We start from the raw sequence: 17205 nt of genomic DNA, 5'->3' as shown, positions 1-17205 counted from the left end.
AAGTTCTTATATTAAAATCTAATCCATCACACTAATTTAAATGACATACCCACCGATTTTCACAGGGCTACTTCTAACCGTTTTGAAACTATTTGAAACTAGGGTCTCCTGAATATGGAAACTTATTTTATAACCACTCGGCACATCGGAATTGCCTATTTAATAAACTCAGTGTTGGTTTAACTCAAACTATAAACCTCAGTTGAATATTCTTCTTTATTCATTTGTTTTTTTACCACAGTTCAAGAAGATATAACTCCACTCCGTGCCCTTATCGGAGTTCTAATTGCTTCCTCTTTAGGTGTCCTTTGTCCTTTTGTCATTTTAAAGACCCTTTATCCTAAGACTGCCACAAGGGCTTCTGCCCATATGCAGCTTGGTTCTCAGGCAATGACTTGTACAGAAACCTTTTTATACGGTTAGTAATGTTACAACTCAAATAAAAAAGTCATTTTCAAAGAACAAAGACTATTAGAAGAAAGACCATTGCCCATATCACCGTATAGTTGTGCAATTTCCGAAAATATCAATAGAAAGTTTGACTTAGCATGAGTAGAAAATGAGTCATTTGGTTCATCCAGCCTTCATTAGGGGAGTATACAATTTGCCAGTGCAGACGTTACCTGTACAAAGCAGGCCACCACTACTCCGCGTTATTATACCTCTACGAGTTATCAGGTAAGTAGCAGTATGTTAAGTAGTAGCACGGATTTTGTTGCAAGAGAAGCAAGGACAAGTTGTTTTCGGGTTGAATCTAAGTGGGACTGTGAAGGCAGTTATTGCAGTGTTTTTAATATCAACAGCAGTTTAGAAAAGCTCATAATAGTTAGGTGAGTCGTATATATATGATTGATGCTAGCGTGAAATCTATCAGTATTACCCAAAAGATAATTATATGATGTACGTGTATGTGTGTGTGTGCATGCGTGTGTTAGTGCCAAAGCAACTAAAGTTATGAGACGCCAGTGTATTGTTTCAGTGAGGAAAAAACCGTGCTATCCACATTTGAGATGGACTAAGACCTTGTGGAAAAAAGAACATAAAAATTCTTCGCGTAATTGGGATTCAAACCCAAGCTTTTTCTCAGCCGATGCGAGAATTGGTATAATATCCACGTGGCACAATGGATATTGTGCCACGTGGATATTATTGCGTTGGATATGTAAACTGTGTGTGCATTGTATGGTTTTGGTTGTTTACTGGATGAAAAATCTGGCTTTCGGGAAATGATATCCATTTAATAACCTCTCGAGACTGATCAAATCAGCTGGTATTAAAGAAACGTTCATATAGAGAACTCTGATATGATATTTGGTATTCTAAAGGGATCACAACAGAGTAGTGGTAAAGCATAATGATAAATTTGATTAGTTGAGCATAGTGGTAAAGTTGTACTTTACCACTAATTTGATTCTGTTTTCTAGTATGAAAATTACGAAAAGAAGCTTTATAATTCTGTGCTTTAGAATATACAAGTTTCGTACACCACTCTTCTAATCATTATATTCATAAATAATATCTGAATTTTCATTTTAAATTGAGATTTGCTTTAATAGGGTTCCCTTCCAAATAAACAGTCATGAAAATCTTCCTATTTGTCTCACTGGTGCTCACAGGGATGTCAGTTGTTCCAACCGCAGCACAGGATGCGGTAAGTTCCTAGTCTTTTAATTTAAAATAAAAATGTTTTCTCATTAGAAGAATTCCTTAGCATTCAGAAGCAGGTGTTCTTTAGGTTAAAGAACACTTACACGGGCTTCTATATGGAATACTCATTGATAAAAACTGTTTTCTCTGCATTGCATTCCTACTCTTCTTATTTTGTTTGTTGTTTCTCAATGTTTTATATATTTGAATGTTCTAGATCAATAGGATATATTGTCATGTAAATCAAATTAATCTGACTTTCAAAATATTCTTTTACATTCTAGGGACAAGACCCAATAGAAAATATTGTAAGGTAAGTAACAATTATCAATGAATTTATTCTTTAAAAAGCGAGTGTGGGAATTAAGTTCCCTGAAAAGATCACAAATTGAAGGAGATGAAAATGGTTTTATTTTTATTCGAAGTAGCACCACCTGATTGAATCCACTTATGAAAATTGCTGAAAAGAGTCAGAGAAGGCATCCAAAGAGATGATATTGAGTTCGGCGGTTATGTTTTCTTCATGTCCTCAACAAGCCCTCATGTGCAGCACAGTTGGTAGGATCGCAGTCCTCCCCACATCGGGTGGAAAAGACCTGAGTTCGATTCCCGTCGATGAAGGGAGGAACTTTTATAGTCCTTTTTCACAAGTGTTTAATACAAAATTAGCAACAAAATATACTGGCATTCATCTTCTATGCTCAAACACGACCTATGATCGTGATTGGGTGTTGAAGATGCGTAGAAAACTTTATTTATCAGAGTCCCAACTGTGAAGCAAGTAATTCCAGGGTAATTCTAGGAAAAGCCTTGAAGAATCAGCAAATGCTGTGCTGTTAGAACTCTCCAACTGGTCTTCAACACATAAATTGCAGGTTTCTATTGCAAAAACGTCTCAGATGTTGCTTAAGGGAAAGCTTGACCATGGAAGACCTCCAGTTATTAAATATAGGGAACAAACCATTAAGTACTTATCGAAGACCAAATACCTAGGCATTTATATTGATGATGCTCTCAGTTTTCTACCACATGTTCAGTATGTGAAAGAAAAGGCTAAATTGTTCCTGTGCCGAATTAAACAGATAACAAGACAAGACTGGGGTCTTAGAGGTCAAACCTTACGACTTCACTATAATTGTGTGTTTTTGTCGATAATTTCTTATGGAGCTGGTGCATGGGGCTTTAGAGCTAATAAAGTTGCTGTAGTAAAGCAACTGTTACAAGCACAGAGGGCTGCCCTCCTGACCATGTCAAGAGCTTGTCGAACTACCTCCACCATGGCTCTTCAGGTTTTGCTTGGGAAACTACCTGTTCATTTTGAAGTTCAGTACCGCTACCTTAAGTAACACCTTTTGAAGAAAATACCATTGACCTATGATAACATCCAATTAGATCTAAGTGCCCCCATTAAGACTGAGAAGACAAGATTAAGGCAAATTTTTATTGCAAAATGGCAGCAGGAGTGGTCTTCATCTGATATTGGTGCAGTCACAAGGGACTTTCTGCCTGTAGAAAGTGAAATTAAAAAGGAGGAGTTAAAGTGGTTTTCGCCGGGCTTATATGGTATGTTTATATTAACTGGCCACGGAAGTATAAATACTAAACTTCACAAACTGGGACTTTCACCAACAACATCTTGTTTGTGTGGCCAGGAAGAAACTGTTAACCATATTCTTCATCAATGTTATTATTATAACGATCTTCGACGTGACCTACTTAGTGTAGTTCCTAACTTGGACTCCAGCAACAATAAAATTCTGGTTGAGTCTCAGACAGCTTTTAATGCTATGAATGTGTTTGCTTCTCGTGCATTTAAAAGAAGAACCGAAATTAGGTCCTAGTTTTACTGTTCCTGGGATTTCTTGGATCCTTTATTGGATTAGGAAAGAAATATCTCTCATTTTTGATTGGATTCTATATTTGCAACTGATTAGTATCATTAAGTGCTACACTTTCCTGGATTTTATGATAGACTTGTTCTTGATGTGGAACTGTTTTCAGCAGAATAGGTATTTACTGTATAAGGAATTTTGCTCTACTCATCGAGGTACTATTTGGCCTTTAGCGTTTCATAGTTTTTGGAATTAATATTTCTTTGTGAGTGAATACCACTGTGACATTTCATATTACAGACTTTTCCTAGTAACTCTGTTATTAACTATCTTGGATGATTATCTTAGACTTTTTGGGCTCTCTTAGAGCTTGTATTTAGGCAAGAACTTTTTAAAACATAATTTTGAACCCTGCCTAATGTGATCTCATCTAGGATTTGGACATGTATATTACTTTTGCGTTAACCCTGAAACATTTTATTTATTGGGCCAGGTTATGGCATTACCCTGACATTACATTGGACGAATCTGTACATAGTGTATATTCTGCTGTGTTCCTGAAGAAGAGGATATTGTACATATTGCACATAGTGTCTTTCTGTGGAGCTTTTCAGAATTCGTGGAATTTGCTTTCACTGTGTTTTTTGTTAGAAGATCAATTATTTCTTCAACAACTGAAGACGTTCTGCCTACAAGGGGTTAGGCAAACTCTAAATTAAGATGTTTTGCTGATCCTAGTTCCTAGGATTGGATTTTCCATGAGATAGGTCTCCATGGTTAGAGAAGTTAGTCCACTTCTCCACTTCTTCCTACTTTATTCTTGCTTTACTTCTTCTCACTTCTAACTATTGGAGAGTCCCTCTGTTGATTCTCCTCTATTCTATCCATTTACCTCCCCAGATCCCAAACTTCTCCCTCTGTATTCCTCATTTCCACTTCATTCTCTTTTTCGGGCACTCTGAGGTGTTATGCCCTGGGCTTGCCCAGCAGGAGATAATCGATCCTGGCCGCCTCCACGTGGCGGGGATGGGGGTGAGACGTAGTGACCAGGTGTTACTGCTTCTTACCTGCTAAGAGCCAGGCACCGGCCGATAACATAACAACAGAACACATCATAACACTTACACGTCCAACACACTACATACAATTGGCCGGTTTTGGCATAAGCTTCAACACAAGAAGTACAATAGCGGCTTATGGGGGGAAACCCTGAGATCTGCCACAACAACACATGAATATCCCTGAATATCCCTGTGAAGCAAGTATTAGTAATAGCAATGAGAAGTGTTGTTAGAAAATAGGCTTATACAGCATCACCCAAAAAACAAACACTTCCCACATAACTTTCTATCCTTTCGAATAATTTTTCTTATTCTTCTTTGAATGCATTCAAACTACCCACTTTCACAAGAAATATTACAAGTTTTGTTCCAACAAACAACCATCTGCTGGCTGAAGGAAATCATCCGCACATCTATCCTGCAGCCATTCTTCCTCAACTTACATTTATGTCGCTTCATGCGTGTAGTCTCAGGAAGTGGAAGAATACACTTGCTGAGACTACACTTGCTGAGACCATCAACATTTAACTGACTCAACTCATTCAAGGCTTTAAACAACTCAGTTAGATCATGTCGCAGGCTCTAGTCTCTTCACGTTGCAATTTGGAGATTGGAAGCCTTTCTTTGTAAGACCACCCTTTTGTTTCCTTCACTAATCTCCTAGTCCTTCTCTGCACCGTCCAACAGACTTCCATCTTTCCTAAAATGAGATCTCCAGACGTGTATGCAGCCTAAGCATTGCCTTGTACATTGAGATAAATAATCACCTCCTTATCCCTGATAGTAAATTCCTGTATATCATTGGCAAAATCACATGAGCTGCCCTGGCACACAGTCTGTCTTCACTGTTCAGAATAATTCATATCTGATTGCAAATTTACCTCCAGGTCTTTTTTCATTTTCCACTACCCTGGGTGTCGTATCACATAGTTGCTATATTAATCGGGGATTACTGCTAGCAGTCATTTGCAACGATAAACTTCAACCATCATTTCTCAGTCCATCTGCTTAATTTTTCGAGATATTGTTGCTGTATCTTACCCTGATCCTTAACCACACAGCCAGGCTTTGTATCATCTATAAACTTAGACATTAAGTCTGATATGCTTTCATTATTTCATTAATAAATATCGAAAACAACAATGGGCCCTGCAGAGAACGCTGGGAAACTCCACTAAAACCTTGAGTCCACGAAAAGCAGTGTACGTTAATAACTACTGTCTGTCTTCTCCCACTGAACCATTCTTTTGTCCAGTGCAACAATTAATCCCTCACTTCTTCAATCTGTACCCTATTGGCACCCAATTTGTCATTTATGTGCAAAACAATATCAAAAACTTTCTTGAAATCCAAGTATACTGTAAGATATCAAAATTATTTCTTTCATCCAGTTGCTTTGTTGCCGCATCATAATTTCCAATAATATCCATAATATCCAATCCACTGGCCAGTCAAGATCGCTCCTTAATGGACCCATGGTGTGACTACAGCTTAATTGCATTCCTATCTTGATGGTCCGGTCCTGCAATACTTCTTTAACCAGTGACACCATTGTTATTGCCGGAACTAAAGTTAATTTAATAGGTGTGTAAGTACTCATGTCACCTTTTGACCCCTTCTTTGTCACCTTCTTTGTGAATTAGGGAGACACTCGCATATCTCCAGTCTATAGAGACCTCACCTGAATCAAAATGTTCTCTCATAATTATAGCAATGGGTTTGCCTACCTTTATTGGCTGTGTTCCCTTAATATAATTGAATAATCCCATCCAATATAATTGGATGGGATTATCCAGGCACCTTTTTAAGTTCTGTTTCAACAGTTTTTCATCCAATTTCCTCTCAGTTCTCACGAAATTATTTAGCTTCCTGTTTGACTTTAAAAAACTTCTGGCATCCCGTTCCAAAAAGAACTCCTGCGTGAATCTGGATGCAAAATAGCTGTTCTGTTTTTCAACAAACTGAAGTCTTTGTTTGATTTTATTTTATACTAGTTTATATCTACAAAAGGCTTCTGTGTCACCTGATAATTATATGCATCCCATGTATTCCTTCTCTGCTAAAAGTCTCATCAATTCATCTAACATCGATATAAGTCTAGCTCTTGAACAGCATTTCTTAGCTGGTATGAAAAGCCGATTAACTTCTCCGATTTCTTTACTGAATGTTTCCCATTTAGCATTTTTTGGTAACATTATCAATTGGTTGCACTGTATGGAATTTAAAAAGTGAGACCACTGTGGCATCAGTACAAAACAAAAGCTCTTCCCTCTATCTATGAGAATAGTTATATCTTTAAGTAAATCCCACATCAATATACCGTGATTCCTGCCATCAATTGGATCTTTTAACTGCAGATTCTTAATCCATGACGTAATCAATGCTGATAATCAATCAAGGTAATTGCTTGATTCCACTGTTCCAGGAAAACAAACATCATGTCGTGCATTGTAATGATGGAGAATTCGGCTTCTTTCCAAATATGCATCAGAGGATTTATTTTGCAGAGGACAACTGATGAAACTTAAGATTTACTAGATTTGGAGATGATTCGTTTGAATTACCTCTCCAAATACTCAGTTAACTCTGAATCCCTCCTCCAAAAACCCGATTAGTCCTAAGAAAGCGCCGAAGTAAAGAAAAAATAAAATGCATCGAAAACATTTACATGTCCCTTTTAAGAGCCCAGAATGAAGCTAGAATCTTATGTCCTAGAGAATAGATACGAAAATTAAAAGTGAGTTTACCAATAATAGTATCTGATGTAATGCTGGTGCATTCTACTGGCTCTTACGGGGGAATAATGGTTCTATTTCTTCTAAATGACATCTTCCAGTTCTTTTTTGTTCTATTTATTCTTCTTCTAACAGGCCTTCCCGCAGTGAGATGGTGGTCGTGGATTACTTCGAGAGATATGCCACAGTAGCCCTTCCCAAAATTTACAGAGACTACCTGAACGACGGGGCGGATGAAAACTTCACTCTAAGGGAAAACGTCCGAGCCTATAAAAGGTAACCTCTTTCCATAGACATCAAATAAATAAGTAATATTTATATATAAACTACCTTATCAAGTGTCAAGGAACACTTGCCCAAAGTGTCCAGTAAAATTTAGCACGATAGTGAATAAAAGTCATTGGGCATTTGGGACAAGATAGAATTGTATATACGAGTATATCGGGAAAATATCTAATCCTCTAAAAGGTATACGAAAAAAATTGTTTTCACTGTCCATTGGACCTCCTCGGGAAGAGAAGCATCTCAGAGAGGACGTCTGGACGAGAGCAGCGAGTTGTTCTGGTGGTGGCACGTGGAGACGAGCTAACTGATTTACACAGGTGCAGTATTGTGTAATCTCACATTGCCTACTTGTAAATCCGTAGAGTTAATAGGCCGCCGTAGCCTAGCGGTCAGGCGCGCGGGTGCATAAGTACACGTGCCTTGAGTGACCGGGGTTCAAGCCCGTGACTGCTGAATACGGTGCTGTTTCTTGTATTCTGTCTATCTTGTTAACTCCTCTGACCGTTTGGTCGTCCCGGAGTATAAACAGAAAATTTATTTATTTTACTGACATTTTTCATTGCCCAAAGTTGACCATTGTGATAGTATCATGAAATGGAACATGACTGTACCACCACTGTCTGCCAATACACAGGAAGACCACAGAAACTTACGACCTATAGTACGAGATTCGCTTGTACACCTATAGAGTGAAAAGAAACGTCTGGTGAGGGCCAGACCAAAAAGTACTACATCGGTTGCTCAACTGGTCACTGTTCTTCAGGAGAGATATTGAACTAAGCGTCCTGCAGTCTGTCGTTCATTCATGAACATTACCCAGAAGAGTGAAGTGTGCTCCGTCGGCATCTACTCCAAAAGGGGAACCGCCACGCTATTGAAGTGAGAGACAGTAACATCATTGGGAAAACGATGTGTATTCTGATACCTTGTTGAGAAGAGTGAAGCTTTTAATGTTCTGCCAAGAGCAAGTTAAAAGTTGCTTTTGTTATTTACAGAATAAATAATGGTTTTATAACAAAACGGCATGAAATTCCATTAAGGGCTAAAATAAATAAGACCAATAGTTTATTTATTTCTATGAGGTGACAAAGTGTATAATATACAGCTTGATGGGGTAGTTAGACAGTAGTCTCTGAGGGTAAGAAAAAATAACAAAGATAAAATATTAGTAGTGTTGGTTTGGCAAAGAGTGTAGACTAATGTAACCTAATGGATATAAATCGTAGAGAATAGGTTTATTGCTTAATTTGAAAAACGTCCTGCTGCAGTGTTTCAGAGTATTTCTCTCTTTTTCTATTCTTTTGTATTTTTATTATGGAATTACGTTAGGTTTTTCACTGGATGCCTTTTTCGTTCAGATATCGAATTCGACCTAGACTACTCCATAACGTGGCTAACTTAGATACATCAGTTTCAATGCTGGGACAGAAGGTCTCGTTTCCACTCTGCGTGGATCCAACATCTTACCAGCGCTTGTTTCACCCAGAAGGCGAAGTCGGAACAGCGAAAGGTAGGCGTCAGCCCAAAACTGCAATACATCTCACATCGTGGAAGTAGATCATTCCAATAAACATTTTCCGTGTTTCTTTCAGCTGCTTCAAGTGCTGGGATCGTGATGATATTGAGCAGCCTATCTACTTCTTCCATTGAGGAAGTGGCCAAAGCAAACCCGCAAGCCATTCTCTGGATGATGCTCTATCCTTTGAAAGATCGAGAGGTAAATCGGTTTATTGTGGCGAAAGCAATGAAGAACGGCTTCAAGGCAATCGTCTTGACATCAGACTCCCCTATCTATGGTAATAAGGTGAACGACAGAAAGAACAATTTCACTATTCCAGACACTGTTAGGTAAGATGCACAGCAACTGAGTAATGATTTCATTAAGCCCGCGGATCAATAAACTGACCTCAAAACACACGCACTACAATAACAAAATTTGTATGCATACCATAGTTTTCATCACATACTCGTTGTTAACGTTAACTCTGTAGAGATTAAGCATTTCCGGCATTTTAATTCTGATTTCCAATAAGTAAAATTCCTAGAATACATCAAAGAATTTCGTTCCATTAGCTTGCGAAAGTTTAAAAATGACTGGAGTGATTTTCTTTTTTGTATGAAACTGTATTTTGATACATTTTCTGAGTTCCAAAAAAAATAATAATTTCTATGAATTCAATGTTTTTAAAACTGTTCTCATATTTTCTGTTCTATAGCCTTGCTATATATGCTGAGGCCTTTGGAATGCAGAATGCACCAACGAATGAGGTCGAACTACGATTGGTGGACTCATTAGATCCTTCGGCGACGTGGGAAACAGTCCGATGGCTGAAATCCATCACCTCCTTGCCAATTGTAGTCAAAGGTGTTCTCACAGGTGAGTAATATCCATAAAGAAATGTCTGCCCACCTACGTGCTATAATTCCCAAGACGTTCGATACAGAATCATTTATAGATGCAGAATCATTTATAGATAAATCATTTCGCATGGCGTCCAAGTAGTCTCTTGTTTGAATAACGAGTTTTATTTTAATTGTAATAAAAAATTGCGGATCTTCATCAGCTAGGGGACAGGTCTTACTGAAATATTGATGCTGATCTGGCTTCAGTGAAAATCGATTCATATTTATTTAATTGCAGGACAAGATGCCCGTCAGGCTGCGCTCAGTGGTGCTCGAGCTATTCTAGTTTCAAATCATGGAGGAAGACAACTAGACACGGATCCTGCCACCGTAGGTATCACCCAAGATCCTTTTTTTTTCCAAAAATGCAACCGCTTTTATTCTGCAGTTATTCGCGTGGTTTTATGTCAGAGAAGCAGTCCAAGTTCCATTTGTTCTGTCTCTCAGAGATGTCCTGTTTTCCTTTAGATCGAAGCCCTGCCCGAGGTTGTGAATGCCGTGAGGCATCTACCAATCGAGGTGTATGTTGACGGAGGAATAAGAAAAGGAACCGATATATTCAAAGCCCTAGCTATTGGGGCCAAGGTAGTATGCGTTGGTCGGCCTGTGATTTGGGGACTGACTTATGACGTGAGTATGAAATTATCTTCCTGTTCAAGTTACATTGATGTATCTGGATTCCTTCTACATAATCATATTATTTTTTATACGCAGGGAGCAGAAGGAGCCAAAATGGTACTGGATATTTTGAGGGAGGAGTTTAACAGAACCATGATGCTGGCAGGTAAAAATAATTCTATCATTTGTCTTTAAAGTTATGCATTCTTAATTCTCTCTCTCTCTTGTCTCAAATATGCTTTTTGGGCTGTTTACGTGTGACCATGTAGTTAAAAATTGAATTTCTAATAGAATACGATTTGCAGATCATCCAATTTTGAATTCTTGTAATGCCACATAACGCAAAGCTGAGCACTGCCACGAGAAGAAGCTTCCATTGGCAGATTGCAAGTGGAAATGAATATCATTGAGATTGGAACTCAGACCACGTGTATTTCTGAAATGTATGTGGAACTGTTTGGGAGGTTTAGATCTTTTTGCGGATACGCTTTTCTATTACTTTGGCTGTTCATGATGTAGTCAGTAGTAAAGAACAGAGAAAGATGTTGTTCGAAGTAATTAAATTTTGGATAGGGCGTACACTCAGCCAGAATATAGTTCTAACACAACAATTCTTCAATTAAAATTCTCCAGCTTAATGGTCAAAATTCAAAAACTGTTGCAGATGAATTTCCGCAAGTCTCTATAGAAATCTATTGATATTTAGTTAATTCAGGAGCCCTATTATTTGCGTGAAACGTTTACTAGTTTTCCTACAACCAAAAAGAGTCTTATATGCTCCACATCAACATCCTCGTTCTGTTATTGTGCTTTTGAATGATGTTTTGGAGGTTACATTGATTGGCTGTCTAAGTTTCCAATTTGTAAATTGCGCATATATATCTCTCTCTGGTCCTTTCGGAAGTATCAATTTCTTTTTAGGTTTTTGCCCTCCTCAGGATGAATTGGATGAAATTCTTCCTTTTATCGAACATGCTTTTAGAATCTTGAGCCCAGCAAATTTTATTGTAGCTGGTGATTTTAAGGCCAAGTCCGTGACTTGGTTCTGTTCGGTTCTTCTTTCAACCCTAGTGGGTGTCTTCTTGAAGATTTTATTCTGCAGCATCGACTTAATATTCTCAACAAACCTGAGCTACCTTATACTTTTTCTTCTTCTGTTGGTCAGTCCAATATTAATTTAACTCTCTGCTCTTCCTCTATTTTAAATCTGTTCTTTGGTAGTTTTGGTTGATTGGTCTTCTACTGACGATCGCGCAATTTTCTTTCACATTACACTTGTTCCATTTTCTTCGTGGTATTCTTCCACCATCTCTCGTTTTGCTTTGTGAAATGTTAATCGGCAAAATTTCCTTGTTTTTCGGAAGTTTCTGAAACCATGCCTGCAGCTGACTGTGCTACTCTTGTTTACAATATTCTCCTCAAAGCTGATACTCAGTAAAAGGAAATCGAAAAAAACATTTTACCGCTCCTTGGTGGAAAAGAGAATTGGGAATCTTGCGTCGGGAATATTTCCGTGCCCGAAATAATTATCAACGGCATAGACGTTCTTGGCCAGCTGATAATGTCACCAACTACAAAATCAATTTGACAACTGGAAGAAATTTGTTCATCATGTCGGTAATCAAACTCCCTGGAATATTGTTTATAAAATTGCTAGGAACAGGCTGAATGATGTTTTGGGGCACCTGTTATCTATGGAACTGTTATAAGTAAAAACACTGAATCTCTTTCCTGTACAGATACTGTACATTCAATTCTGGATGCTCTCTTCCTACCTGATGATCCCCTTGTAGATTTACCCTCTCATAAAGATATTCGGTCACTTAATCTTAATTACTTTACCTTCGTTGTTGCTCCTTTTACCCCTGTTGAATTATCTTTTGCCATCTCCAGGATTAACCCTAATTGGTGTCCTGACGAAGACCTTATCGAAGGGGCGGTCTTGATAAAACTTCACTTCTGGTGTCCAAATGTTATTCTAAATTTATATATAAGAAATATCTACAATGGTCTGTTTTCCCAAATTCCTGGAAATCTGCCATCTCAAGTATTCTGTTGAAACCTGGCAAGTCTCCTCATCTTCTCCAGTCTTACAGACCTATCGCTTTGTTATTTAATTTAAGGTCCTTGAACGTTTGATCTCATATAGAATTCTCTCTTTGCTTCAGGACACAGACATCTATTCTAGTAATCAATATGGTTTTCGTTCTGGAGTTGGTGCTGAAGATGCCCTTGCTACTCTTCTGAATCTAATTAATGAATTGTCTTCTAAATACGTTCTTGAAATTTTTATCGAATTTGAGGGCACCTTTGAATCTCTTTGGTGGGAAAGCGCCGTCGAACGTCTTAGAACTCTGAACTGCCCTGCTATACAATCTTATTAGGAATTATTTTCAGATAGATCTGTTACAATTTTTACATAGGTTCTTGGAAAGTATTACGTGGATATCCGCAAGGGTCTATTCTAGGACCCCTGGTTTCTTGTTCTGCCAAATTATTCATCACTTGCATACGCGGGTAATTTAGTTCTTCTTTTTTATGGAAATTCTAGCCATTCATGAAAAGAAAACGCGAATTCTGTTCTTCAACAACTTTTTTATTGGTCAACTCTTAACAAATTCACTATTTCTCACAGCAAAATTTGTATGATGGTCTTCAAAGGCCCCCCCCTTTCGCAAACTCGTCCACCCCCTCAAAAAAATTAATAGTAAATCTCTCCCTTTTGTAACTACCATCAAATTCCTTGGATTACTGCTTGATAATCGCTTTACCTTTCTTCTCCATCTGAATCATCTGTCTGACAAAATGAGAAAATTAAACTGTTCGCATTTTCCGTCAGGACTAGGGTCTCAACCATAAGATTTTGCATACACTATACAAAGCTGTTGTTTTACCAATTATTTATGCTGCTGCAGCCTGAATTAGACGAATTAAATTGCACTAAACTGTGAGCTGTTTGTACTGAATCTTAAGTGATAAACACTTGCCTGCTGAGCAACTAGATTTACTCACCTTGGGGATGAAGTTTGCCGTTCTTCCCCGCAGACCCCTATCACTGAGATTGCCTTGTGTGTTGCGTCATTAACTCGTATCCATGAGGAAACTGCGAATGCGATTCGCCTAAAACCTTCGGCGTTAGTACAACGTGCCTGTCCCGTCATCTCTAATCTCAGTTGGCATCAAATCTCTCAACTCATCAAAGCCCTCAACTCATTGAAACCTGATGACTCCATCGTCATCTTGCCAGCAGACAAAGGCCGTCGAACGGTCGTTTTAAACCGTTCCGACTACAACACTAAGGCCCTGTCACTTCTATAAGACACATCCGTCTTCCAAACCGTTCTTGCCTCACCCGTCAAGATTTTAGAACTATGGGACTCTGAAGTGAATAAGCTTGTCTGCAACTGGTTTAGTACGGGGATCACCGACTTCCACGGACTACCAAAGCTACACAAGGAGGGTGTACCCTTACAACCCATCGTCTCCCGTTGTCGTTTGCCGACATACGCGCTGTCCAAGTTTGTATCCAGCCTGCTCTCACCCCTGGTAGGCAAGACTACCCATACCGTTCCAAACAGTGGAAAATTCTTGGACCGAGTTAGCAGACTATCCATTTCAGATGATGAAGTGTCTCTTTTTACTTCAATCCCGGTACAACGATTATTTTTAGGCCACCTGAAGTGATAATCTGTCGTGCTGTTTGTCTTATGTCACAACTTTATTGTTATAAAATCTCATGGACAATGTATAATTTTTTTACATTTTGCATCTGTATAATTTTGTATTTTTCTGTATAATTTCTTTGTATGCCAACTATTTGTTTAAGATTATGTGTGCTAATTGCGTGTGTTCTGTGGTTGATTTGTCTGTTTTTTTGAACCAAAACCCCAGTTTTTGAGGGGAAAACTTTGATATCTACGCCTGAAACCGAATAACTCGAGTTAAAAAACCAATTAAAATTCCTCGCGTCTTCGACGGTTTCGAACCAGGGCATTTTTCACCCGGTATGGGGGGGGGGATGATGGTGACGATACCATTGTGCTACCCGCGCAGACAATCCTGGTATAACTAGCCATCATATGTGCAAAGAAGCTTCTAGACAACAACCAGACCCTAAGCAGCAGATCTTCTCTGACATCCCACGACATTTGCACTGCCCTTAGATTGTGCCTGACTGGTAGTGCTGGTATGTTTAGTAAGTCCATCTATCGGCAGATACATGGCATAGCCATGGATTCACCGGTTAGTTCAGTCACAGTAAACTTCGCAATGGAGGAGCTGGAAGGTCATGCATTTGTGAGTTTTCCAGATCCCATAGCCTTTTGCTGCCGGTACGTGGATGATGTGTTCTCGATAATCCCTCGGGAATCAGGAGATCAGCTCCTACGAGTCCAGCAATATCCTTCCTTTCTTAGGTACCCTTGTCCGATGCTAGGGTTTGCGTTTAAAGACTTCAGTCTTCGCAAGCCAATGTGTGCTGGCCAGTTTATCAACTCCTGCTCAGCACATGCGCGCAACCATCTTCTCGGCACAAGGCGAGCCCTACTAACCTGTGCCTGGATACACTCCAGTTCTGAGGATGATAAGCACATTGAGATCACTTAGGTTAAGGCAGATCTGGCAAAGTGTGAATACCCTGGATTGTTGAGACCTGCAGGCCCGTGACCGTGTTGCCAACCGCAGGGCCCCACGCAGTGAAGACCCCATCACAACCGCATTTATCCCGTACTACTCGAACCTGACGCAACAAATCTCTAGGGTTCTACAGGTTCATGAGATAAAGTGTTTACAACTTCAAGGGAGAAAGTGTCGATCACTCGTCTCGAGGGTTAAAACACCAGTTCCCACCTAAAACAGAGTGGATTGGTGTACCGTATATTCTGCCGTAATTGCACTGGCTACGTCGGGGAAACCGGCAGAAGACTCAGTAATCGAGTTTCTGAGCACGAGACACCCATCCGTTCGGCGGACGTGGATCACTCAGCGATTGCTGAGCACTTCTAGTCAACCCAGCACAACTTCGATCCACGCCGTGACGTTGAGATCATTGGAAGATCCCGCAATTACCATCACCGTGTCTTATTGGAATCGCTCCACATCTCGTGTGGTAGCGGTTCCTTCAACAGGAACAGAGGCTGTCACATCAACCCCATAACTGAGGCAACCATCCTCTTTCCTCTTAGCTGACAAACGTTGGCACTCAGAGCTTTCCTGAGTATTCCAACTACAACCAAAAGCCTCCACTTCAATCAGATAATTGTTTCAAGCAACTGTATTACGCGATTCTCACCACGGATGACCACCATGACATGCACATGATCTTCTGTATTTTACAATAACGGATCACAACTGAGGAAGGACGACATCCTTCTGAAAGTTTTTGTGTATATATTACATTTATTTTTTGTTATTTTTTTCTATTAATCATTAAACGATTTTAATCCAACCATTTATATTTATTTCCTCGTTTCCCAGTGGCGCAATATTATTGTTGTGTTCATCTCAACTGATTGCTCCATATTTTTTACTGTGAAATTTATTACTTCTTATTTGATTTTAATCACAACTTTATTGTTATAAAATCTCATGGACAATGTATAATTTTATACATTTTGCATCTGTATAATTTTGTAATTTTCTGTATAATTTCTTTGGATGCCAACTATTTGTTTAAGAGTGTGTAACTTTCTTGCAAATAGTTCAGTGGTTAACTATCTATCACCATAGAAAAACATGCTAGAGTTGAACTGACGTTCCAGACGCCTCCATTCATCAGACACATACTTTATACTATAGCCACCATCTGGCAGAGAAGAGGCAGGGAGGTCATGCACTAGATAATACACTAGCTAATCCTATAGAGTTACTAAGGAGCTCTGCTCTGCTCTGGGGGTAAACATAGATTTCAGCACTTCAAGCTTCCAAGAAGAGGCTGCATTTCTCTGTGGTGTGGGCTCCACAGCTCGACCGCTGCTTATCTTGGTTCACAGCTGGATGGTCTCCTCCAGTATATATACTTGGTATGGTATTTCAGAACTTGCACTGTGCTATATCCAGGGTTACTAATACTTCCACCATCACGTGGACCTAAATCGTAGGTTCAGATGTATCATTATAAGAATTAAGCAGAAAACTAAATATTACCTGAGGTTAGCTTTAATTTACGCCAATTTTTGTTTATTCCTTTAGGGTCACGGAACATTGGAGACATTGCGAGTTTTCAAGTTGTCAGGGAAGAATACTACTCAGCTCGCTGGAATCCATTCATTCCATCACTTTGAATTCCTGCTGAAAGGATATTATCAGAGAGGAAGACTTTTCTCGCCTACACTCACTCTGCCGAATCTAGATATCAATTGCACAAAGGGATGGTCCAAAACCCAGTCTAATAGGATGACACAGTGTGGACAAGTGCTCGAATATACCAGTGTATGTATTCGAGAGCTCGTCCCATAGAAATCCAGGCGTTACTCCCTGAAAACACTATGTAAAAAGCACCTGAAGAATAAAGGCAGATTTCTTGTGCAACGTTTTGTTTTATGACAACTGACAATAATATTTCTCTGCTCCAAATAAATTTATAGACACCTTTACCATAAATGACTAGTATCATAATTAAAAAGT

General features: G+C 39.1%; 1 protein-coding gene across 1 annotated transcript; it reads left to right on the top strand.

Moving 5' to 3' along the window:
• The first annotated feature begins 663 nt into the window (after window positions 1-663).
• On the top strand, window positions 664-17086 carry LOC150076698 (2-Hydroxyacid oxidase 1-like). Its single transcript, XM_090386940.1, has 11 exons — window positions 664-678; window positions 1557-1651; window positions 1932-1960; window positions 7411-7551; window positions 8919-9070; window positions 9153-9408; window positions 9777-9937; window positions 10202-10293; window positions 10432-10593; window positions 10678-10747; window positions 16771-17086. Exons 2-11 carry the CDS (start codon window positions 1580-1582, stop codon window positions 16860-16862), a joined length of 1227 nt encoding a protein of 408 aa, XP_090243066.1. The 5' UTR covers window positions 664-678; window positions 1557-1579; the 3' UTR covers window positions 16863-17086.
• The last annotated feature ends 119 nt before the right edge of the window (window positions 17087-17205 follow it).

Source organism: Mastigoproctus giganteus, chromosome 12 (genome assembly GCF_048544385.1).
Source record: "Mastigoproctus giganteus isolate SK-2022 chromosome 12, ASM4854438v1, whole genome shotgun sequence".
NCBI lineage: Eukaryota > Metazoa > Arthropoda > Arachnida > Uropygi > Thelyphonidae > Mastigoproctus > Mastigoproctus giganteus.
Note: the sequence above shows the minus strand (reverse complement) of the source record. Positions and strands in the feature narration are given on the sequence as shown.